The sequence below is a fragment of the Chenopodium quinoa genome, unplaced genomic scaffold, assembly GCF_001683475.1.
Source record: "Chenopodium quinoa cultivar QQ74 unplaced genomic scaffold, ASM168347v1, whole genome shotgun sequence".
In the NCBI taxonomy this organism is placed as follows: Eukaryota; Viridiplantae; Streptophyta; class Magnoliopsida; order Caryophyllales; family Amaranthaceae; genus Chenopodium; species Chenopodium quinoa.
Window position 1 is genome coordinate 429451 of NW_018742206.1, and position 26258 is coordinate 455708.

The 26258-nt window shown below is 33.3% G+C and overlaps 1 protein-coding gene across 1 annotated transcript; it reads left to right on the forward strand.

Moving 5' to 3' along the window:
• Positions 1–2797: 2797 nt before the first annotated feature.
• Positions 2798–5111, forward strand: LOC110733463 (naringenin,2-oxoglutarate 3-dioxygenase-like). The gene is made up of 3 exons (XM_021913519.1): positions 2798–3397; positions 3745–4173; positions 4537–5111. Exons 1-3 carry the CDS (start codon positions 3017–3019, stop codon positions 4822–4824), a joined length of 1098 nt encoding a protein of 365 aa, XP_021769211.1. The 5' UTR covers positions 2798–3016; the 3' UTR covers positions 4825–5111.
• Positions 5112–26258: the final 21147 nt, after the last annotated feature.

A 26258-nucleotide genomic window follows, 5' to 3' on the forward strand; every position in this document is an offset into this window, starting at 1 on the left:
TTTATCGACCCACACTAATTGCATTCGTATAACCCACATCACCATCAATCCATCATACCACCGATTGACAGGTCTACTGATTTTATGTCAAGAGATATTATAATCCACATATCATTTTTATTAGTTTGAAATTGATGTGCTTTGGTGAAACTGTGACGATTTAAAGTATGTACTATGCAATGATATGGTTAAAATTAATACTCTGTATATGGTGAAAAATTTTGATTAAAAAATTGAAAAAATAGCAAATTAAGCTTGAAAAATGAAAAAAATTTTAAAAATAAATGAAAAAATATTTTATAAAAAATTGTTCTAATCCCGTTGGGTTTACCTGAACCCAAAACTTAGGTTTAGGATTGAGCATTTCTCGACCCTTGATCCGAAGTAACCCGACACAAAATGACCTGTAACTCGAAGCGACCCAACCCAAACCCGACCTGACCGACTTGATTGACAGGTCTAGTATAATGCCATACTATTACAGTATTATTTTTTTAAAAAGTTTTTGTTTTGGATGGTCAATGGTATTGGTATAGATAAAAACGGCCGTTAAAAAAAATTAAAAAAAAAATAAAAATAATGCACCTGAAGATACTCAACAAACTGGGAGCCATCTCCAAACAATAAATTAATGGAAGTGGATGGCCTTCAATACTGATGATAGATTAGACTTTGACAAATGACTGAAGAATAAATAATTAATGTTCCTTTGTGAATTATTACTAACTTCAGATCCAGCCAGCATTATTTGACAAAAACTTACTGTATTATATTTGAGGAGAAAAAAATATATATATAGACTCCGTTTGTTTTAATATAATTTTTTTTTTTTATTTTTTAAATAAAATCTCATTTTCAATGAAAAACAAATACTTTTATAATTATTATTATAGAGAGCCTCCGTATGGTAGAGAAAAAAAAGGATTTAGATTCTATTTTAATTTACTAAAAACAAATTAACTGAACTGAACTTATTGGGGCTGAATAACTGAACTGAAGTGAGCTGAAATGAATGGTTTATGAGAGAATGAAACTAGGAACTGAACTGAACTGAATTAAACTGAACTGATTAGAGATGAATTAAACTGAAGTTAAGCTGGACAAAACAAACCCTTAGTAGGGATTGAAAGGGTAGCAAAGAGAAAACAGTAAAAACGTTAAAAATCATACTATAATATGTACGTATTATTTATATATAGTACTATCTCTCTCTTATTTATTTATTTATTTATTTATTTATTTTGTTTAAAAATTTGACATTATTCACAATTCAAAGGATTTTCAAAATCATATCCGATACGTAAGTCAAGTAGACAAGTACTCAAGCTGGATCTTGTTTGCCTCAATAACAAATGATTTATTACAAAAATGTAAGTAAAATTAAAGATATGAATAATCTGATATGGATTATATAAATTATTGACAAATATGCACATTAAAACAGGAACAAAAGAAAACAAGTGACGTGTTTATATGTGTGCTTTGAATCTCCACTCAAATCTATCTAATTTGTATGGGGCATGTTTATTTAAGATTTACTTTTGTTTTTTCCCCTTTCATTATTTCTTCGATTATTTGTTGAATTTCATTACATATTTTATATTTTGGAACTCAAGTAATACAATATGACAAAACTTAATGTAACAAATCGGTGCATCTTCCAAACCACACATTAGTAACTATTTTACTAATTAAAAAAAAAATGTCAAAAAAAAAAAGTTAACGAATTAAAAGAGCAAAGGCCTCGTTCTTTTAAGCTGTATTGTTCTGCTCTGCTTTGTCCTACTCTACTCTGTCGAAATCTGCTCCATCCTGCTCTACTGTTCTTAAATCTACTATTTTCTGTGATGTAGTGTGTTGGAAGCCTGCTCTGCTCTGCTCTGCTGTGCTTTGTTGAAATCTGCTATGCTCTGTTCTTCTAACTCATGCTCTGCTTTGCTCACAGGCTCAAAAGAAAAGGGCCAAGTCATTTTTATATTCAATTAATTATGAGTATTCCGCAAGTCCACATCATTTTAAGATTGTATTGCAGCTTTATATTGACTGAATAATTTTTTAATTTTGGTGGTACATTAAATCAATTAATTATACTTTGTGATAACCGTTACTCCGTACTATATATGTAGCTGCCCATTTTAAGTTGGTAATCATCAATTCATCATTACTCAATCAAATACAAGAGAGTTAGCTGCTTTCAAAAAAACAATCATATTGTCTCTAATATTGGTGGTTACAATAAATTAATGTGAACCAGGTTCATTTAAGAATTTGTACCCCCTAGGCCAGGCTGGACAATATCTTCTATTGGATATATGATGAAATCCACTAACAAACTGTAGTATCCTCTACCAAATATAAATTATACATACATTTTATCAAATATTACATATCCTATAACAAACAATACATATCCTACAACAAAATTGTACGTATCCTTTATTAAATAACATTATATATCCCCCAACAAGTTGTATCCTCTATTAAATATTATAGATCAGATAATGCATATCATATACTACCTCCGGTTCGTATTATATGCAACTTTGGAATTTTTTATGTCTCACAAATATTACACCAAAGTTGCATATAATAAAAACTGGAGGTAATATATACTTGATGGACGGATTGTTTGGTGAAGACTTTTTTTTTTTTTTTAATGATATACATTTGTTGATTAGTGTTATTGTATTTCAATAAGTACGGCTTAAATAAACATAACTGATAACCGCTGACTTTGACTTAATTAATAACGTTCAATTACTTAAGAGTACTCCGTTAGTCCGAATTATTTTAAGGGTTGTAACGCTGCCTTAAATTGACTGAATACATATATTTTTTATTTATTTATTTTGGTGGTACATAAAATGAATATCTTACCTTGTCATAGCCGTTACTCCGTACTATATATATAGCTGATCATCCAAAGTTGGTAATCATCAAATCATTACTTAATCAAATAAAGAACACGAGAGTAACAAAATTTAATAAACAAGAAAAAGAGAGAAAATTAATAAAAATGGCCCCCACATCAGCATTTGTAACACCTTCAACGTTAGCCAAAGAAACCACATTAAAAGATGGTTACATTATAGATGAGAGGGATAAGGCTAAGGTTGCTCATAATGAGTTTAGTGATGACATTCCGGTGATCTCGCTAGCCGGAATCGACGAGGAGCATCCCGGAGGTAGAAGAGAGGCAATCCTGAAGAAAGTTGTCGAGGCGTGCGAGGAATGGGGGATCTTTCAATTGGTTGATCATGGTATTGATGTTGAGCTCATCAATGAAATGACAAAGTATACTAAGGAGTTTTTTGCTCTTCCTGATGAAGAGAAGCTCAAGTATGAGATGTCTCCTGGAAAGCATAAGGGTGGTTTCCTTATCTCTAGTCATCTCACGGTAAATTTACTTGTATTTTCATGCACATACATAATATATAGCCATAGTCAAAGTTACACACTTACACTACATAATTAATCTTCCAATTCAATTCTTTGAATTGTTACATGTACAATATACACCGTTAGATTTGACATATATAATAATTCGTATTTATATTCAAGTCTACTTATTCAAGTGGCCTAGAAAACAGTAAATAATACTTGTTTATGATGGTTAAATACTGGCAAGGTAAGTATCAATATATTTATTCAATAACACGTTTTGAAATTAATTGAGTAAAAATGTCTCATGAAATATCTTATAACACGGTAAATTAAAATGTCTAATGAAACGTGTTGTAACAGGGGGAGGCAGTGGCAAATTGGCGTGAGCTAGTGCTCTTCTTCACATATCCGGTACAAGGGCGAGACTACTCAAGATGGCCTAGCAAACCTGAGCAATGGAAGGCCATGGTTGAAGCCTACGGCGAAAATATGATGAACTTGTCCTGCAAGATGTTCGAGCTCTTGTCCGAGGGTTTGGGGTTAGACAAAGATGCCTATGCAAAGTCAATGGGTGATATTAGCCAGCATTTGGTGGTTAACCATTACCCTAAGTGCCCACAACCCGAGCTAGCTGTCGGTCTTAAGCGACACACCGATCCAAGCTCCATTACCTTGCTCCTCCAAGACCATGTTGGTGGGTTACAAGCTACAAAAGATGGTGGCAAAACTTGGGTCACCGTTCGACCTATCAAAAATGCTTTGGTCCTTAACCTTGGTGATCATGCCTATGTAAGTCAAATCTCTAACATTTACTTTTTGAAAAAATTAAATTTTGATTTAGTATAGTACTTTGTACTTGTTTATGTCGTACATTATTGGGTCTATATGGCAAGGACATGCCAGTATATTACAATGACAATTACTACCTCCGTTTTTTATTATGTGCAACAAAGGAATATATTATGTCTCATAAATAATACCACTTTGTTGCACATAATAAAAAACGGAGGTAGTATATATTTATAACCGTTACTAAAATGACGTAAAAGACAACGTTACCCTCTCTAAATTGACAATTATATATTTAAATCTTTGTTTTGTTAAGAATACTAGCATATTTTATTAATGCTTAGAACATAATGTTATGAGCAGTTCATGAGCAATGGAAGATTCAAGAGTGCCGATCATCAAGCAATCGTGAACTCGATCGAGACACGAACGTCGATAGCAGTATTCATGAATCCAGCACAAGATGCAAAGGTTTATCCGCTCAACGTAAAAGAGGGAGAGAAGGCAGTGTTGGAAGAGCCTATCACGTATGCTGAGATGAATAACAGGCACAAGAATAGGTATCTCGAAATCGTTCAACTAAAGAAATTGGCTAAGGAAGAAAATTGGTCACAAGAAGAGCTTGATCTCAAGCTTAGCCAGCTTAATTAAATCGATTTAGCCAGCATCTAATTAATCGTGCAAATATATTATTGTTCAATGTGAATAATTGTGGCTATATGTCCAAGAAATTGACAATTATTAAGGGAAATTACCACCAAGTTTGAAAATAAAATAAAATTGGAGATCCATGTTCTTTTCTTTTTTTTTTTTTTTTTCAACTGTGTTTTTTTTAAAGGTTTGCTCATTGAATCATTTAATATTTCTTGTAAAAAGTGCATATTATTGTAATTTTTATAAATATGAGATATTGATTATATTTTGTGTAATGTGGTAGTACTTGTATCTTTGTTCATGCACTCTTTAACTTACCACTCATATTCATGGTTACAAATTATATTGGCATTATATTGGCATTATACTGTACTTAAAACATTCATCCAATCGCCAATTACCTTATTAATTTTCAATAATAATCCTTTTTTATACACGGGAGTACGGTCCTCAATGTTGTTCTTATTCCTATTCTTATCGTATTTTTCGCAAAAAAAGGTATGTTGTACTGTAAAACTATTTACTCCATACCATAATGATCGAAGAATTTTGATCTATTCACGTCACCTACAAACTATTCCGTATTTATGACTAGCTTAAAATCCAAATTGCTGGCTCGGATTACCTCAAACTCATTTGATTTGTGCTGTATGGTTGTCTCAAATTTTTGTTTATTCATTGACATTCAGTTAGTCAATGAATAAACAAAATACAAAACAGTACTCCGATTATACTACTCTGTACGTAGTCAATGAATTTGATTTGGCCGATAATTAATGGTAATTGTTGCAAATCAAATACACGTAGAATACCAAATTTGATTTTGTTTATACTATGTAGTCATTGAATTTGATTTGGTCAATAATTGTTTATATTATGTAGAATTGTTTATAATACAAGATAATTGACCTGATTTTTGCTAAATAATTTCTGCAAAATCAAATCCACATACAAAAAAGATTTTAGTCAGATTCCAATTGGGTTGGAAAGTAGACTTCAAGAATTTTTCAACGACATATTATTAGTCTTATTTCGATTTCTGCATCAAAAGTTATGATAAAAACAAAAACCGCATAAACTGCTGTCCATCAAAAGAGTTTTAATCCAATTCGAATTCGGATTCTTTTCAATACCTTCGACCCTCTTTTTTCCTTATAAATAGAGGTCATATAACCCCTTTTCAGTCATCAACAAGCTTGGTCATCAATAATTACCAACAATATAATCAACAACAATCATCTATTCTATTCTCTCTTTCTAAAAGCTAGAAGCTTATTTTTTCTCTCTCTTTCTAAGCATTGTCTTTTCGGAATACAATATTCCTCCATCACGAAACTTAAACACACCTAGCCAAACTCTAAGTTGTCTTCGACCTCGACGTGAAAGGTTGATAATTTATGAGGGTTTGGTCCCAAATCCATATTTCAATTATTTAAATTAATTGTTTGATTTAGTATTTTTATTGAAGTTACTAACTTGTGTATGTATTGTTTTGATAGAAAGTTATATTAGACAACAAAGTAAGTAATTCAGTTGCTCTATTTTCTTTAGAAAGCATGCTTAGATTATTTTAATTCCTAGTATCATGTTATGATTTTATTTATTATTTTCTAGTATCATGATTAGGTTGCTTCCTATTTCTTCTATCATGCTAGGGCTAAAGCTTTGATCTTTATTGTGTAGTCGCATGCTATGAGTTATTATATTATTAATCTTTTTAGTATCATCCCTAGGATCTTGCTAACGTTTTACGTTTTGATGATATTGAGATTGATATTATGATGATTCGTTGTATAAATATTATTATGTTGCTTGATATTGTTATTGCTTGATCATGCCCTCTCTTGCAGGTTTAAAGGAAATTTGTACTTGAAATCACGATTAATAAGATAATTAATAATTTTATTTAGGCTAATATGATTTCAATTCAAGTGATCGCCAATAATAGATTTATTTGTGCATTAGTAGTCAACCAACATAGATCAAACATGTTTAGGATTAATATATTGATTGTATGTTAATTGGAAAGCGCACATAAATATGAGATAAACAATGTAGAGGCCTATATCGGGTAGGTTCAATATCTTTTAAGTTGGATTTGTACCTTCATCCCCGAACATCCAACCATGGTTCCAGACCACTATGGAGTTAGCAATTTCTTGGATTGTGAAGGGGTGTAACCTTCACACGGTTTTCAAGTTTTTAAAACTTGTTGTCGACAGTTTTAAAGACAAAGGTAGTGGAGTCACTACAGGTTTGAACACTGTAATTCCACTTTATTCAAGAAACTCCTTGGTAAACTTTACCTGAGACATAGTCCTACCATTGATGTCAGAACCTATCTCCATACCTAGAAAATAACCTAGAACACCCAAATCCTTGATGCTGAAAGTGGTGTGCAGATGTGACTTTACATAACTGACCCCTTGCAAATCATCACCGGTGATGATTATGTCATCAACATAGACTGCTAGAAGTGTAACTGTATACATAGTCTTCTTGATGAATTATGATTAATAATCTTTGGACTGTTTATAACCAAAAAATAGCAACTCAGCCACCAACTTCTCAAACCACTATTTGTTGGCCTGCTTTAAACCATATAAGGACTTCCTTAACCTACAAACTTTATTATTAGGATTAGGAACTCCTTCTGGCATTCTCATGTATACTTCTTCATGGAGATCCCCATGAAGAAAAGCATTATTCACATCCAATGAAAAATTTTCCAATTGTGATGAACAACTAAAGCAATGATGCACGGGTACCTCACAGTAGCCATTTTGACCACTAGAGAAAATGTCTCTTCATAGTCAACACTAGGGGTGAGAAACCGGGTACCCGATCAAAATTTAAGGATTTGGACCCGGAATTGGTTAGGACCGAGTACTAAAATTTGGAACCGGTACATTCGGGTCCTAAATTTTAGGAATTGGTTCCACCGGGTACCATTCCTGGTTCTAGGTACCCACTTACATACATAAGTGTTATATATACTAAAAATCATAATATTTTTTTGGTTTATTTTCACTTTTAGAGTTTAATACTTATAGTTTTATATGCATTAAGTTATTTTATTTATGTTAAATATTATTATATTTTTATTCTTTTACTAGTTAGTTACATTCAACATATTTTTATTTTTTAAAAATATATTTAGTTGCATATATGTTGGGTAATAATCGGGTACCCAATCGGTTCTGGTTCCAAAAAATTAAAACTTGGAATTGAACCGGTTGCAACCGGGTCCTTAAATTATAACCTAGAATTGGAACCACCGGGTCCAATTCCAGTTTTGGATCCGCCAGTTCCGGCTCCAATTCTGGGTACCCGAAATTTTTGCTCACTTTGATTGAACCCTTTTGCTACCAATCTTGCCTTGAACCTATCAATGGTGCCATCTTTCTTGAGTTTTATTTTGAAAACCCATTTGCTGCCTATTGTTTCTTCTCAGGTGGAAGATCAACCAGAATCCATGTATTATTCTTCTTAAGAGCTTCTAACCCTTTTGACATAGCCAATTCCCAATTCTGATCTCCTACAGCTTCCTTGTAAGATGAAGGCTCTTTCAAAGATCCAACTTCAGCAATGAAGGCTTGATGAGATGAAGAATAGGAAGTGAAAGACGCTAGATTACACCAGTGTCATGCTCCAAGTATAGCATTCCCATAGATGTAGTAACTTGGAGGCTTTCTTCGCCTCGTAGATTGCCTGATAGGTATATCAGTATGAATACCTTGAGAAATATCAACAATAGTAGACCCACTATTAGTATCAGGATCTATTTGCATATCAAAATTTATCTGCATACAAGAATCTTCAATATTCTCCATAAAAACATCTGGCACTTCAAAATCAACCACAGAAGGAAAAGGTGAGTATGTAGGCAAGAAATCGGTATTGGAGCTGTACCAGAATTATCTGACAAGTGAAAGAGGAAATGTTTCTCATGAAACACAATATCCCTGAAAACAATAATCTTCTTTGTTGCAAAATTCAACACTTTATAACCCTTCTGAGTAGGTGAATATCCCACAAAAACACTTGTATTTGCCCTGGTTTCCAGTTTGGTTCTATGTTGTTTTGGGGTTGAAACATAGCATAAATAGCCAAAGACTCTTAAGTAATCATTATTAGGCTTGTACCTAAACAGCTTCTCAAATGGAGTGATGTTACCTAAAGATTGAGAAGGCATTCTGTTGATGAGATAGGCTGCACACTGGACACACTCACCTCAATAGCATATAGGAAGCTTTGATTGAAAAAACAAAGCTCTTCCAACCTCCAGTAGATGCTTATGCTTTCTCTCAACAACCCCATCCTATTGAGGAGTATCATTATAATTAGTTTGGTGCAAAATGCCTTTAGAAGTATACAATTGTAGAATCTTTCCTTACACAATTCCTTGCATTATCACTTCTAATAACTTTACTGAAGCACTAAACTGTTTCTCAACAAAGGTAACAAAGTTGAAAAGTATATCAACAGAATCTGTCTTATTTTTCATCAAATGAACCTAAACTAACCTAGTGAAATCATCCACAATCACTACAAAAAAAATGAGAATAGGCAACACTGAAGATTGCAACACTTACAGAAATGTTACTCTTAATAATCTAACGCAACAATACTTATTAACAACCTTGAACTAAAGTAACAGAAAAAAAAAAAAAAGTGTTGTTCTAGACTATATAAGGCAACTGTCGCTTAAAGTGTTACCTTTTTCTTATCTAAGACAACAAATATAATAATTGTTGCATGAAAAGATAACAATAACAAAACTATTGTTTGAAAAATGTAACATTAATATCTATGTTGCCATCTATAGCAACATTTATATTAAAATGACAACATATATATATATATACATATATATATGTATATATATATACATATATACATATATATATATATACATATATACATATATATACATATATATGTATATATATATACATATATATATATATACATATATATATATATACATACATATGAGAAAGTTTGGTAGAGTTGGTGGGGAACTCACCTTGTGACTCTAAGGTCACAAGTTTGAGCCCTACCAACTACTACATTCTTGGGAGTGACAACATTTTTGAATTATCTTCTTAGATGGCAACATTTTTCATTTTTTGTCTTTGTTAAAGTGTTGCCTTATGTATCATTTTACCTAAGCTATCAAAATTGTTGCCTTTGAATAAAAATGTGTTTCCTTAAGAATAGACAACGGGGGCATAAATTACGCCTCATATGTGTTGTCTTAGCTACAAGGCAACACTTTTTTTATATTATTCAATGGTTTTGCATTGTTACCTTTGCTTTATTTTGTTGTAGTGAATGTAAGGAGGGTGTTCCCATCGTAGGGGATCCTTCTCCTTAGATGCCCATGGCCCCTTAAAGCCTAGGACTTTATACTTGTTAGGGTGTATTAGGATTTGAATTCCTGACTGTTTGGGAGACCTTTGAATTAGATATGATTCTATCATATACGATTTTTTGTAAAAAACAAGTAGGAGTCGCCAATGAGTTTTAGGAAAAACCCATAAACCTCGTTCATGCCTTTTTCCCAAGTAGAGCTCAAGGGATATTTAGCATGAATCATAAGTTTACCCATGCCCAAATTGGTCAAGAAAACCAGAAATGAGTTTGGGAGCGAGGGTACTAAGATACGTTCCCTTTAGAGGGGAATCGCGATCCTAGCCCTAGTGCGACCTCTACTAGCTCTTCCTTTGCACAATTTCATTGCCAAACAATATATGCAACGTGATACCTAAAAACTATGTTAATTGATTTTATTTACACACATTAATTCACATAGGAATTACATCGTAAGGTCGTTAATCTTATTTAATCAAATTCGTAAAAAGAACAATAATATAAACAATATTCGCCTTGACTTAGGTGATCATCCAAAAATTATTTTATTCAATTCTAATCTTGATTAACGAAAAAATACTATGTGAAATCAATTAATTTATTATTTTAAGGCGATCAAACAACACTAATTAATTAATTAAAGTTCTTTTAAACAATAAAAATGATGGTGATTTAACTAAGTGCTCGGGAATTTACCACTTCTCTTTGCTAGATCTCCGTTTAGAACACTTATGGACTCCTTCTTGTTGGGGAACCTCCACCGTAGTAACAAAATATCGAAAAGGGTGAGTGTTTAGGACAAGAGGTTTGGATGCACAAGTTCACAAGTATTCTGCCAGAGTTTAGGTTAATTTTTTGTGTCTTGAAGCCTCGGATTAGGGTCTTATTTATAGGGAATGATGATTAGTTTTAGGGTTTAGATCATTCTGCCGCAGCAGGTGTCGCGCGCAACTGAGTAGGTTGCGCGCGGCTGTCGCGCGCAAGTGAATAGGTCGCGCGCGGTATACGCGTGCAACTATTTGTCTTGCACGTAGCTCTATGGTAAGATTCGATTTTCCAATATTTTAATATTATGAATCCTACGCGAGCGCATCTCTGAAAGTTGTGCAGCCTGTCGCGCGCAACTTAATAAGTTGCGCGCGACTACTAAGTGCGACTTTGTGAGATGCGCGCGATATTTTCCGCGGCAGCTTTTATTTTAACCTAGACGCTCCTAAATCCATCATTATTGGGTTTTAAGCACGGGCTTAAGCCTAATTATGATCGGTTTTAGTTAATTTGGACCTTATGTTGGCCTTGTTCTTTTATCTGGGCTAGTCTTTTGTGTTTTGTGGCTTAACCAGTTATCCATAAGCATTCTTTACTTTGATCCAACACGAAGATGGTTTTATTTATCGTCATTGCACTTCCAGTTGGGACAGGAGGCTAAAAGTAGATGTCTACACACAATAGACAAAAACATATTACACTTATTGCGCGTTAAAGTATGATAATGCCCCCCAAACATCTACATGAAGCAATTCAAATGGTGCTAAAGTTTGAATAATACTATGTGGAAATGAGATATTGTAATCATCGTTGATCCACACGAAGAATATACGGCTCTTCGAGAATGTATTACTTTGGGAATTCCAACGATTTGTTTAATCGATACAAATTATGATCCGGATCTTGTAGATATTTTGATTCCTGCAAACGATGATGTTATAGTTTCAATTCGATTAATTCTTACCAAATTAGTATTTACCAAATTAAGAAGAAGTTTAGAGAAAACTAGCTGAATTTCATTAATGTGTAAGCTCAGAACACAGTACAACAATGGTGATTGAAAACAAAGAAGAAGAAGAAGAAGAAAATGTAGGTAGTTGAATTAATTAAAAAATAAAAGCAACTAAATGAATTAATATGAGATTAAATAATGCTCAGTATTTATTACAAAACTACCTGACTAACTTGAGCACTAATAACTAGTACTGTCAAATTTCAAACCGAAACCGTTTAACTGCCCGAATCCAACCGACCCAAATGAGAATCGAACCGATTAAAAACCGTTTCTTTGAAACCGAAAACCGACTCAAACCGCATTTTAGTAAATCCGAAACCGAACCAATCCGAGTAATGTTAAACCGTTTAAGAACCGAACATGTTAACAAACCGGACCAAATATAAACCGAACTGAAAGAAAACCGAACCGAAAAAGAACCGAACTGTATCTAACCCGAAACCGATTCCAACCCGAAACCATTTGAACTGGCATAAAAACCGCTTACACCGAACTGTTAGCAAACTGCTACTCGTTTGCACCGAACCATTTAAAAACCGGACTGATTGTAAACCGAACTACTTATAAACCGAACCGTTTATGAACCCCTGCTTATAAACCGAACCGTTTATGAACCAAACCGCTTATAAATCGAACCGTTTACAAGCTTTTTTTGTATGTAATAATAAAAAAAAAATTGGTGCACTTTTTTATGTAATTATTTGGATTAAGTATTAGAAATCTTAGAATATATTTAGCATATATTCCATACTTATCAATTTTTCTTGAGACCATATACTTATCATATTAATTGTATATATCTTAGTAACTTAGTTAATACAAAATTCCCTTAGAAATAGCACTTCGTTAGCTAATCCGTGAGTATTGACTTTAATTTGGTTTTTGGGGAATAATCTGCAATTTTGGTTTTTTGGGCAATAACCTACAATTTTTTGGCCTTTTGGGCCTTATTCATCAACATAGCAGTATTCCAGTAGGATAATAGGATTAATAGCATTAACAAGTTATAAAACTTCTAATTCAACAAGTTTCAACTTTTCAAAACCAAAACAAACTAATCCAATCCATACACATAATTAAACAATTTTTAACAACAAAGTAACAAAATCAAACCAACCAATCCATACAAACAAGTTTTAACAACAGAATTGTACAAGTTTTTAGCATAACAAGATTAACACCAGCACCACAGTCTACAGCAGAATGGCAGATCAGCAGCACTGCAGACTGCAGCAGCAGAATGGCAAAACTGCAGCGATGGAAGAAGAGCAGCAGAACATCAAAATGGAAGAAGAGCAGCAGCAGAATGGAAGAACAACAGCAGAACAGCAAGTCAGCAGAACAGCAGTAAGGAGAAGAAGCAGTCAGCAGTAGCAGCACCCTATACTTATCATTAGTGTAAGAAATGAAGCTACACTTTTCTCACAAAAAAAAAACAAGAAAGCTTGAATTAAGCAACACAATATAAATTAAGCATCAGTAAAATAGCAACATCCATACCTTTCTAATTAGATGCAAAACTTTCATCTATCACCTCTTTACCAATTTCAAGGATGTCTTCTTCAATATCACAATCATAACCACGTAACCAATTTTGTGTGGTAACCAACGCCTCAACATTCTTAGGCAAAAGTGCACTCCTATACTTGTTTAAAATACGACCACCCATGCTAAAAGAAGACTCAGAGGCTACCGATGTAATAGGAATGGCCAAAACATCCCTAGCCATAATAGCTAATATGGGGTACACATTAATTTGAGATTCCCAATACTTGAGAACATCATAACTCTGCCCTTCAATTGATGGTTGACGAGGAGTATTCAAATAATTATCAATCTCCATCAATGGTCGATTTAGGCTATCATCAACATCCTAGAAAAGTGCAAAAAATATGCTTTTATTAAATAATAAAAATTAAGACATATAATTATTATTTTAGTAAACCACAATAAACAGAAAATAATTACCTTGAATATATCATCATCATCCAAGAGACTATTTGATTTATCAACCCCAATAGGGATGGAGGGGGAAACAATTGTACTTGACTTAAAACCGGAACACATAGAAGAATAAAAGTTATACAACTCCAAAAGAGCATCTTTAATCACCTTCGCCTTTTCAACACATGCCTCCTCAACATAAAGCACTTTCAACATATTCGTCAATCGAAAAAGCTTATAGCGAGGATCAAGAACAATAGCTATTGAAAGGATCAAACTATAGTCATCCCAATAGCCCTCAAACTTTTCAAGCATAACTTTTGCCATGGGTGCAAGTTTAGGGTCTATATGGGCTTTAGTTATTGTGTTCTCAATTTTCAAAACACTAGCAAAATACAAATTTGCGGTAGGATATTCAGAACCAGAAAAGTAACATAGTGATTTCATAAAATGGCTTTAGGAAATGACATATTTTTGCAAGGGTATCCCATTTATCATCCGAAAGTTTGAATTCATAACCCATATACTTATCGATAACCACTTTCAAGGTTTCCTTTGCTTCTAAAGCTTTTTGGAGCATCGTATAGGTGGCATTCCAACGAGTCACAACATCAAGACGTAACTTACCGTTAAATAGACAGTTAACCTCAGAAAGAGCATGCTCAAATTGAGTAAGTCTAGAGTCCGAAGAATCAATATATATACAAACCTCACGCAATTTTTGAACACTACTATCAACTTCTTTCAAACCTCTTTGAACAATAATGTTCAAGATATGAGTTGAACATCGAATATGAAAAAATTTACCATTACAAGGAAGAGGAGAAGTCAACATTAAATCTTTCTTCAAAAGTTTAACCATAACATCCATAGATCGAGCATTATCAACAGTAATTGCAAAAGCTTTACCCTGAAGGTTCCACTCCCCAATAAGTTTAAACACAAATTTTTCTATCTCAACACCAGTATGAGGAGGACCACAATATCTAAAATTCAGAATTTTAGACCTTAGACACCAATTTTTATCAACATAATGTGCAGTTAAAGTGAGATAACCTCGATTAGTGCATGCTGTCCACAAGTCACAAGTGAAGCTAACTCTACCTTCAATTCCAGAAAAAGATTGCAACAACAAGGACTTAAACTTATCATGCTCAGCAATACAATATTTCAACATAGTGTTTCTACACACATGCTTCACATTAGGATTCAGATTCGTAAAAACTTCCCTAAGGCCATGATGCTCCACAATATTTAAAGGATAGGAATGCAAAATTATAGCTCTAGCAAGCAATTGTAAATGACGAGTTTGATTAAACGTAGGATCAACAACACTTTCAAGATTTGCAGGATGATGTATATTTTTACCCATGCATGCCTTAGTATGAGCTTTACAAGTGGAAGTACCAGCCTTACCTGGTGCTTTATATTCATTACCGCAAACATTGCATCGCGCATATCTTATCGGAGCAAGACCAACAATCTTATCAAAAAAGGTGTAATGCCTCCACACATCTGATGTTCGTCCACGCTTACTACCACTAGTGGTAGTGACTTGTTGCTGAGAAGAATCTTGATTCTGAATAGTGTTTTGAGAATCTGAAGTTTCTAAATAATCTTGTCTGTCCTCATCATAATTTTCATACCCTTGATCCATTGCTGAAAAAACAGGATCAAAACAACACATTTCAGCCTTATAACAAATAATTGTCCCTATCAATGCTAATACATTTAGGTACTTTTTACACTCTAGTTAAGAGTCGAAAACCCATTACATTGAGATGTACACTTAATAGTGAAACCAACAAATAGAATAGAGAGTGAAAAGTCATTAATCCCATATTATTTTTCTATAAACGCTAATAAACTCATATAATCAAATTTCAGTAGCAACCCATTAATTTTTAACTACTAGAAAATTAAATAAGATGAACCCATATTATATACTATTACCACTAACTTACAATTATACAATTATATACTCATTAAGGGGAATTATAACTATAATAATGCAAAACGTAGTGGACAACTATGTTATATAGTGTGGTAGCTTAGAAAACCTAAATTTTAATGTCAAATTTGATTATTGGTCTTTCACTCTTTCCTGTTCAATTCTTTAATCTTGATTCATTTTGATTGATATGCAAACAATAATGCAAAGCAGTCAAGAAATACAACCGTCAAATACTAACTAACTTAAGATAGACCACTAATCAGAGTTATACAGTAAACCACTAAATTACAATTATACAATTATATACTCATTAAATCAACTACAACTTTAATTCTTCTACTTCATAAATCAGATTAAATCAGTTGCAAGAAGTACGAGGAAGAGAGATATCATACCTGGACAAAAAAAGAGAGGTTTAGAGCAGCAACAACACTGATAAGCGAGGATTAGAGCAGCAACAACACCGATGAGCAGCAACAACGAACGAAAGGCGCCGTGAATGAATTAGGGAGAATTGAAAATGAATGAGAGAGACGACAAACGAAGAGGCGCCGTGAATGAATGAGTGAGATCTGAGAGGAGATGAGAGAGAGAAAGAACTAGGAGGCGTGAAAGTGAAAGTGGAATTAGGGTATCAAAATGGTTGAGATGTAAATCTAACCATTGATTTTTTAATCTATGGTTGAGAATGGTTTTCCGTGTGTGTTGTGGGGAAAAAAAGCTAACCGTAGATTGTTTTTAATATATGGTTGAGAGTGGTGATCCGTGTGTGTTGTGGGAGAAAAAAATTAACCGTAGATTGTTTTTGATCTATGGTTGAGACTGATTAGATGATGTTTTGTGTGTTGTGTATTCATTTGATCGGGATCAGTCTCCAAGACGCGTATTAAAACATCTACGTAGTATATCTTTATTTTCATACAAGTAAAAATTATAAAAACGTTATATTAATAAAAATATATAATGATACAAATTTAAAAAGATCACTCATGAAGTCATGAGTCATGACTCATGAGTCTCGTGACAAAATTAAGTTTTACTGTTTTATAGATTAGTGGTAATTTATGGTCAATATTTTCAAAGTTTGACCCCAAAAATGACAAAGGGACAAAATAAAGGGACGGATGGAGTATTAAAATAATAGTTAGAGATGGTGTAGATCATTATACTTAAACTACACGAACAATGATCCTAATTTAATTTAAAACAACAGCTCAAGTTATTGATCCAATCAAAATAATGTTCACTAATTTATAACTTTGTACTAATACATACGAAGTATTTAACTATGAGATGGTTAGATGCTATGCGTTAATGTGTACATACGATCGATTGAACTAATCAATATTACCTTGTTAATAAATCATTAATGTTTTCTTTCATTACACAAATCAAACTACTTTGTAATATCTTCATAATTTCATGAAAATATATAAAGATAAACGAGCCATAATTATCAGTCTTGTTGATTAATCAAGTATCGAATTACCAAATTGCAAATTTCCATTTAATAAGAACTCATCAAATCATGACTTTGACACTAGTATTTAAATGATTAAATAAGAAACATATAACAACCTAGTTGTAAAACAATAATACATTAATTCACTAACTTTTATAATCTACTTCGTAATACACTAGTAAGATCAATATGACTAAACTTGAAACAGAACATGATATATATTTATAAAATCAATGTGAATTTGTTTATAATATGATGCCTAAATATGAAATGATGAAATCTTTACTTTATATAAAACTTGTTAACCAGCAAATACTATCAAATTTCAAACCAAAACCATTTAACTGCCCAAATCCAAACGACTCGATAAACAATTGATTTTTTGAAACCGAAAACCGACCCGAATCGTAATTTAGTAAACTCGGAATGGAACCGATCCGAATAACGTTAAACCGCAGAAGAACCGAACTAGTTATAAATTGAACCAAAAAAGAACCGGATCAATTATAAACTGAACCGAAAAAAACCGAACCAGTTATAAACCGAACCAAAAAAGAACCGAACTGTTTCCAACCCGTAACCGCTTTCAACCCGAAACTGTTTGAACCGGGATAAAAACTGTTTACACCAAAACATTAACAAACCGCAACCCGTTTGCATCGAACCGTTTACTACCCGGACTGTTTACAACCCGAACCGAATTAAAACCGATCAAGATTAAACCGAAACCGAATCGAACCGATAAATATTTAAACCGAACTAAAACTGACCCGCGAGACACTTAAACCGATTTAATACCGACCCGATTTAATACCGAACCGATTTCAAACCGAACCAAACTCGAACTGTCAAACCGTTTGACAGTGCTACTAATAACACAAATTGTACCACTTGGATGACGAGCACTAATAACACGAATTGTACCACTTGACTAACGTGGCAAGTACTTTGTTATGGTCCATGTTGAGTCACCATTTCAAGCATAAGTGTTTCACACCAATCATTATTATAAGTAGTGAACTAAGTGACTAATTTTGTAAATTGAAGTCAAATAATATGACTTTTTAAATCGGCAAACCCAATTAAAGTGATACTCTATACTAGTATTTAGGGTTTTTTTGTTAGAAACTACCTAATAAAACCTAAATTTTGTGATAAACTACCTAATAAAAAAAATGTTGTAAGAAATTACCTAACAAAAGATAAAATGTTTTACTCCATCCGTATTTAAATACTTGCTCCACTTTTCATTATTTTCGGCCGTTTTTAAATATTTACTCCATTTTCTTATTGGGAAAACTTGTACAATATTTAATTCATTTCTCTCAACTAGCGGACCCAACAAAAATCATATTTTATTCATCTTATATTCTTTCTCCTCTAATTCTCTCCACTACTTTTGCTCTTTACAATTTTTTATTCTCTCACCAACCCAATTACCTCTATTTTTTATTACTTTCTCCAATTTCTCCTAAAACTCTACACATGGAGAAATGGATCAAGTATTTAAAAACGGAGGGAGTAATATATTACCTTTGGCCAAATTTCTACCATTAACCTAATTTTATGGTGTTGACCCACCTCAAAACACACTTGAAACCACCATGGGTTAGTTTTCAAGGTGGTGTAGACACCTGATTGTGTCTCCCTCAAAAACCAAACACAGTGATGAATATCTTTCACTTCATTGATTATCAAACGAGGTGAAATGTGAAAGAGCCTCGTGATGCACTCGTTTTAATAAAAAAATCTTTTTTTTTGTTTTCCAAAATATTTCTTTTCATACCTTATTTATAAAAATTGTCCAATCCAATTTAAATTAGTCTATGATATGGGTCCAATAATAGTATAGTTGGATGGGGCTCGAAAAGAGCCCTCCGATGATTTATTATAAGCCAATTCCGATGAATAATGTGGAATTTATGGCCCAAATAATAAAGTGGATATTAAATGAGTTTTATGAGTTACTCAATGATCAAGTGGAGGGTCCATTAATTATCACTTCTAAAGTCATTAGGAATCACTTTAATTTTCTAGAATAATCTAGAAGGTTATTTGAATTTCTAAAGAGATGGATTAATTGTAACACCCCTAAATCTCCCTCTACAGAACTACCAGTATAATATGTATAATTATACTGTAGAGATAGAATTGAGCGTGTTACCGCCGAATTGTGACATTGTTATGAGTACTCAAAATGAAGACAAGACCTACATTCCTAAACTAGGTGAAGCAAATATCGGGACTCCCATATGCTAATTCATGACTCCACCTGAAAATAGTCAACACTACTTACCTTTACGGTTAACAAGGCAAACTAAAGCAAAAAGAAAATACGGATTAGCAAAATATGCTAAGTACGATAAGTGCAAGATAATGTAAACTCAATTTATTTGCAAATATGTTTTTAAAATCAATTCCAATAATTAATTCAATAATTTCAAACTCATTATTCCAAAACCGATTCCAATGATTCAATATTCAAAATAATAGTTAATAAAACCATTTCCTTTATTAAGAACCAATTTCTTTTAATCCAATTCCTCACCCAAGTGTGCACACCCCCAAGCTAGTCTCCTTATGTTACAAGGATATTCTTGAGGAAAAATTCGGTCATACAAAGTCCAACCCCTTATCAATAAACCAAATCTGCATAGTGGAATTACCAACATGCTTATAAAGCATTAATAATAATAATTCAATAGTTCAATAAATCCTTTTAATATCCAATAACTCCAATATAATTCAAACTCCTTTTTAATAATTCCACATACTTTCAAAATCAAAACCTTTTAAATAAATACTTTAGAATAAAACCTCATATTAATAACTTTTCAAAATCAATAACTCATCCTTGAAATTTTTTTTATTTAATTCAACAAACATTTTAAAATCAAATCCGTTATTTAAACATGTGTAGACACTTAAAAATGTCTCCCTGAAACCAAACCCGATGATAAACAACTTTTCACTGCCATTATTGGTCAAGTTTAGTATTTAATCCCGAGAGTGCTTAAAATTCATATTCAATCAAATTCAGTTGATAAAATGGTTAATGGATCAATCCTAATGTTTAGTCAAAGCATAGTCCAATTTTTATTTTGGCCCAAACCTTTTTATTCATTTCACATTATTTATTATTTTAGCCCAATTAATGAATAATAAACCTAAAATAGCCCAAAATTATGAAGCGACAATTAAAAATGCTAATCGTAATTAGGGTTAAAATGTATTTGGATGGAAAAAGGAAGTAGAGTCTGTCGCGTCACGGCAAACTGTGCCGCGTCACAGGAAATGTTGTCGCGCCACGGCATATTCTCCCGTGACACGGTGCCTATATCGTGACACAGGACTGATTTGTGTTTTCTCCGCGTAATCCCTAAACGCGTTTTACTTATTGTAGCCTATTTTCTATCCCGCGTCACTCCAGGTTCCCCCGTGTCACGACAGTGTTTTTAGGGTTTTTATCCTTTTTAGGGTTCCGTGTGTTCCCTCTACTTATTTTCCCTATAAATACCCCCCATTTATGATGTTCGGGGCATCAATTAATTCTCTCTGCTCTCTTCTATGCTCTATGATAAGGTAAAGTCGTATCCCCTAATTAAAAGTAATCCTATAACTAATGTAGATAGGGAAGTAGGGTCGAATCCACAGAGAAACGAGTCTTTCTATTCCTAATTAACTAATATAATCTAGATTATAAAGTAACCAATATATTATAATCAAAAGGAACTAAACTACGAAGATTAAGAATAAGGAGAAAACAATGAATAAAAGGATCTAGGGCATAGGTTCACCAATAAATAATGTTCCAGGGTAAAACATAATAATCAATCATCAATGCATACATTAATCAGATCATAAAGGGCTTTCGCTACGTATTACTATCACACAATTAATTTACCGGTATTAAATCTCATGTTTCGAATCTCGAGTTAACCATTTATAAATTAACCTGCCTATTGAAATTAGACCTAAACATCGATTCTCATCTGTCGAATCTCGAATCAATATTGTCAAACTCATGCTTAAAAGATCTGCGCAAATCTAGTCACAGAGCATTAAATCAATCAATAGGAAATTAATCTAACATTGACAATTAACAACAATAAATTACCCCTTCATATTATTTATGGATCCCACAAACCCTAGAAAGAAAACTACTCACACATAATTAAATATAAACTAAACAAAACAATTAAACAAGACATAATAAAGGAAAGAGATTAAATAAAGGATGGAATTAAACCAACAGTTGTAGAGAGAGAAACACGAGAGAAAGTAATACTAAGAGATTAGTTAAGAGGAGAGAGAAAAAAAAACTAAAACTAAACTAAAGAAAAAAAGAAAACTAAAACTAATTAATCTAAAATCTACCCCTTAACCTACGTACTACTACTCCTTTTATAAGGAAAGTCCACAAATCCCACTAACTATAAAACACTCCATCAAAGCCGACATAAGCAAATCAGGAGCCCACAAATTAACTTTCGCCCAGCTGACTTTTTTTTGGGGACTGGGCTTCGTGCTTCGTTTTGCTTTGGGCCCAAGATCCTTAACTTGCTTGCTCATTACTTGATTCGAAATATTAATTTGGATCTCTTCACAAGTTGAGCCCTTATTCACCGAACCAAATTTCTTTAACTCGGCCTTGAGCTTTAAATATACAGTCATAAAATACGATCAAACTCCAATGACTTTGTAATGGCTCAATAAGCTCGGGAATTGACATTAATCTGCAAATTCCTACAAAAATAATATCAACTCTACAAAAACACTAGAAAACGTATATTAGTAATAAAAATAGCTCCGTAGAGCTCAAATAAGCACAAATATGACCGTATATTTATGATCACCATATTTATGATCACCATATTGCATGTTTAAAGGGAATATGTAATTGAAAATCACGCCTAATAAGATAATTTGGACAACTAGTTTAGGTTCCTTTTAATCTTGTTGTGTTAATCAAGTGATCACGATATAATAGAATTATATGTTGCATTAATATTAAACCAATTTAGCTTAATAATAGTTTGGAGCAAGTTGAATATTTTGTTTGCATGCCTTTGAGATCGCATGAATCACTTTTCACTATAAGAATTGAGTAGAGGCCAATACGGGCGAATGTGACTCCATGACTCACTTCGTACCATCATCCCCGATCCTCCTTTCGTGGTTTCGAACCATATGGAGTTAGTAATCTCATGGATTATGAATGTGGCGTAACCTTCACGGGTCAATCGTTGTTTCCTATCGTTGTCTCTTTATTCGTGGTTACCTTTTATGATCCGTGAACGATTAACAAGTTCCTTAAAAACTTGTTGGCGGCTCCCTAGTTTCCTTGTCCCTAATCATATAATGTCAATTCCCACTTCCTATGTGTGCCAAGCATATTCACAACATGCTTTACGTAGGCGCACTTCGAACGACGCCTACAACATAATTAGTACTTCAAACCATTCAAAACATGATTTAAAAAATATATAAATCAACACCTCCAAACATAATATATTTCAAAATCATAATTCAAATCAATTTAATTCAATTACCAATTATAATCATGTTAAACAAGTTTATTCAAACCAATCACTTTCAAAGGTATCTAGTCACCTAAACGTACCTTTATCCTTGCTAGCAAAACCACACAAAAGAACCTCAAGAACCTTGATTCCAAATATCAATCAATACTTCACACTTTTAAAGTTCAATCATGAATACACCTTGCAAATAACATAACCATAAGGTTATCACAACATAAACTCAAATTTAATGTTCATGGGCTATAAATAAAACTCTTTTAAAATAATACTTTGATATAAAATTATAACTTTAAAATGGTTATTTGTATTTTAGAAAACTAACCATGAAGAAGGTAAAGGAATAGGATTAAAGAGAATTGAATTTTTCTCTATAAATAGGGTCGTGTTTCCCTGTTTTCAATCGTCAACAATTATCAACTATCATCTTTATATTCTCTCTCTCTAAAAGATAGAAGCTTATTCTTTCTTTCTCACTCTTTCTAAGCATTGCCTTTTCAATCACCATTCGTCCATCACGAGACTTAGACACACATAGCCAAGTTCTAAGTTGTCTTTGCCCTAGACGTGAAGGGTTGATAATTTATGAGTTTGATCCTTAATCCGTATTTCAATGTTTAAAATTAATTATTTGATTTAATATTTTTATTAAAGTTACTAACGTGTGTATTGTTTTGATAGAAAGAGAACCGAGGCAACAAAGTAAGTTGTTTTATTGCTATATTTTGTAGAAAGCATGCTTATATTATTTTAATTTCTAGTATAATGTTAGGATGTTACTTATTGCTTTCTAGTATCATGCTCAGGTTGCTTCCTATTTCTTCTTTCATGTTAGTATCATGTTCAGGCTAAAGTTTTAATTTTTATTGTTTAGTGACATGCTAAGATTTGTTATTAATCATGTTATTATATCATGCCTAGGATCTAGCTAATATTATTATGCCTTGATGAGGATATTAATATTATGATGATGATGTTTATTGTGTCTGTCAACCAATATTATTATGTAACTTGATGTATATTATTGTTATTGCTTGATGACGCCCTCTCTTGCAGGTTTAAAGGGGATTTGTATTTGAAATCACGCTTAATAAGATAATTAATAATTTTATTTAGGCTAATGTGATTTTAATTCAAGTGATCGCCAATTTGTGCATTAATAATCAACCAACAAAGATTAAACAGGTTTAGGGAAGGTTCAATCTCCTTTAGAGTGGATTTTTACCTTTATCCCCAAATATCCAGTCATGGTTCATGACCGCTATGGAGTTCGCGATCTCATGAAAGGTGAAGGGGTGTAACCTTCACCCTGTAAACGGTTTACAAGTTCCTAAAACTTGTTGGAAACTCTTTTGCTTTAGCTTCCTTCCCTTTGGACGCCACCATGCTTAAGTATATGATCACAGTGGGGCTCAAGTGTGAGATGCTTGAAAATTCCCTATAGTTTTTAAGAACTCCACTAAGGAGGATTTCTATTTTAATTCCTGAAATTTATTTTGGCAATAATTTATAATGAGTGGATGAGACTCAAAACGTTCTAAGTATTCATGTGCGTAATTTTGATTGAAATTTATTTAAAATGATTAACATTATTGGCATAAGCATATAAAGGTCAGCATTGGATAGATCATCCATAATGCTTCAAAAACATAGGCTTTTTACACGGAGGAAATTTGGGAAATATCTTTTACAACTAAAATCGAAAAAAATCAGCGAAAACTAGAAAATTCGAAGAACACAGGAAGCTGCCGAGGCATGTAGGAACTAGCGCTGAGAAAACAGTTCCCATCGTAGTGCGATGGCTCTGTCACGATGCGATAACAATATTGCGACGCGAAAGGGCCATCTCCTCGCGATGGTCCCTCTTGTCTCGCGCCATGTTCCTCTAATACCGAGCAAAAAATATGCCTTCTTGCTTTGACCGATTCCAGTAATGTTTCCTCGATTTTACTTACTGGTTGTATTTTCCCCTCTTTTTAGAAACCCATATGTGTTCTACATATGGATATAACCTCTGAAAATTCACGCTCCATCTACCCAATCGAACGCTCATTGCAATGACGGGTACATCCGAGTTTTTGAATTCACTAAACCATGAAAGCAAGTTTAACTTGCGGAGTCTCATCCATACGCGCCAACCCTTCCAAAGGTTAGGATTCCGCATGATGCATCCAGACTCATAACCATGGACCCTCTTTGAATAACCATAATCCTTGAACTTTAGAGAACTAGAGTCATGGTTAGGTTGCAAACTCATTGCATCATATTGGGCTTAATTGACTACTTGTGCATCTCTTTCATGTGCATAGCTTATATGTGTTTACGCTAACCATTTGTTTGACTTGTGCATAAGTCTAAATAAACTGATTAATTACCAAAGTATTTTTCTTAATTAATTTATTAGTTAATTTGAACCAATAAATATGCCTAAAATTGAGTCATAGTTCCTTTGAGTCAACCCTGATTTTGATTTCCGTATACTGCACAAGCGTCAAATTTTTTTAGTCATAATCGGAGTTCTAGAAAGAATTACGAGTAGTATATCTTATGGATCTATAGCCGTGAGTTTTATCTTTCATTTAGCGTTTGTTTCATCTAATTCGAAGTCACGTATAAAAAGTTATGACTAAAATACTACAGCCTGTCCAGTTTAGTGCACATACGTGAGGTCTTCACTTAGTCTTTGTTGAAGTCTAATCATATGTTTAGTCACATGGTCATGACACGAGTCTTGAACATATCACTTACACCCACAAATCTTAGAACATGCTTTGTATATATGTGTCACCATGACCATGTCTTAGGTTCACGCATGAGTCGTCCTTTTCGTCATTTGAGTTGGGGGTCTACTCTATTCCTAAATTCTTCCACATCTCTCCACCTACATCACCTTCTTCCTACATGCTTTCCACATACATATCATTCCTCCTCATTCTTCCATGATCTATTCCCATCTATGCATATATGTTGAATTGAGTTTGAGTCAAACAATTAACAATAAGTATCTATTTTGGGTAATTTTACCCATGCCACATGGTCCACTCATACCTCGACATGTTTCATACCCTGGTTGGTCCGAATTGGGCCAATCTCCATTTTACACGTGTCCTTCCTAGAACTTGGGAGAAAAAGACGGCCTTCAATGGCTCAAACCCCGAGAAAGCCGAAATTCGGCACAGCCCAAAATGATTAGGTCAGAGTGACCTAATCAAGGGCACATTTCCCAATGACCCCTTAAATAGGGAGATTTCCCCCATTTTTGGGGCATCTACAATTATTACAGTAGACCCTACATTCTCTTACATCAGAGAATCACCTAATCTCGGAATCCGATAAGATTTCACCTTTTTCCGCACTTTCTACCGTTTATCT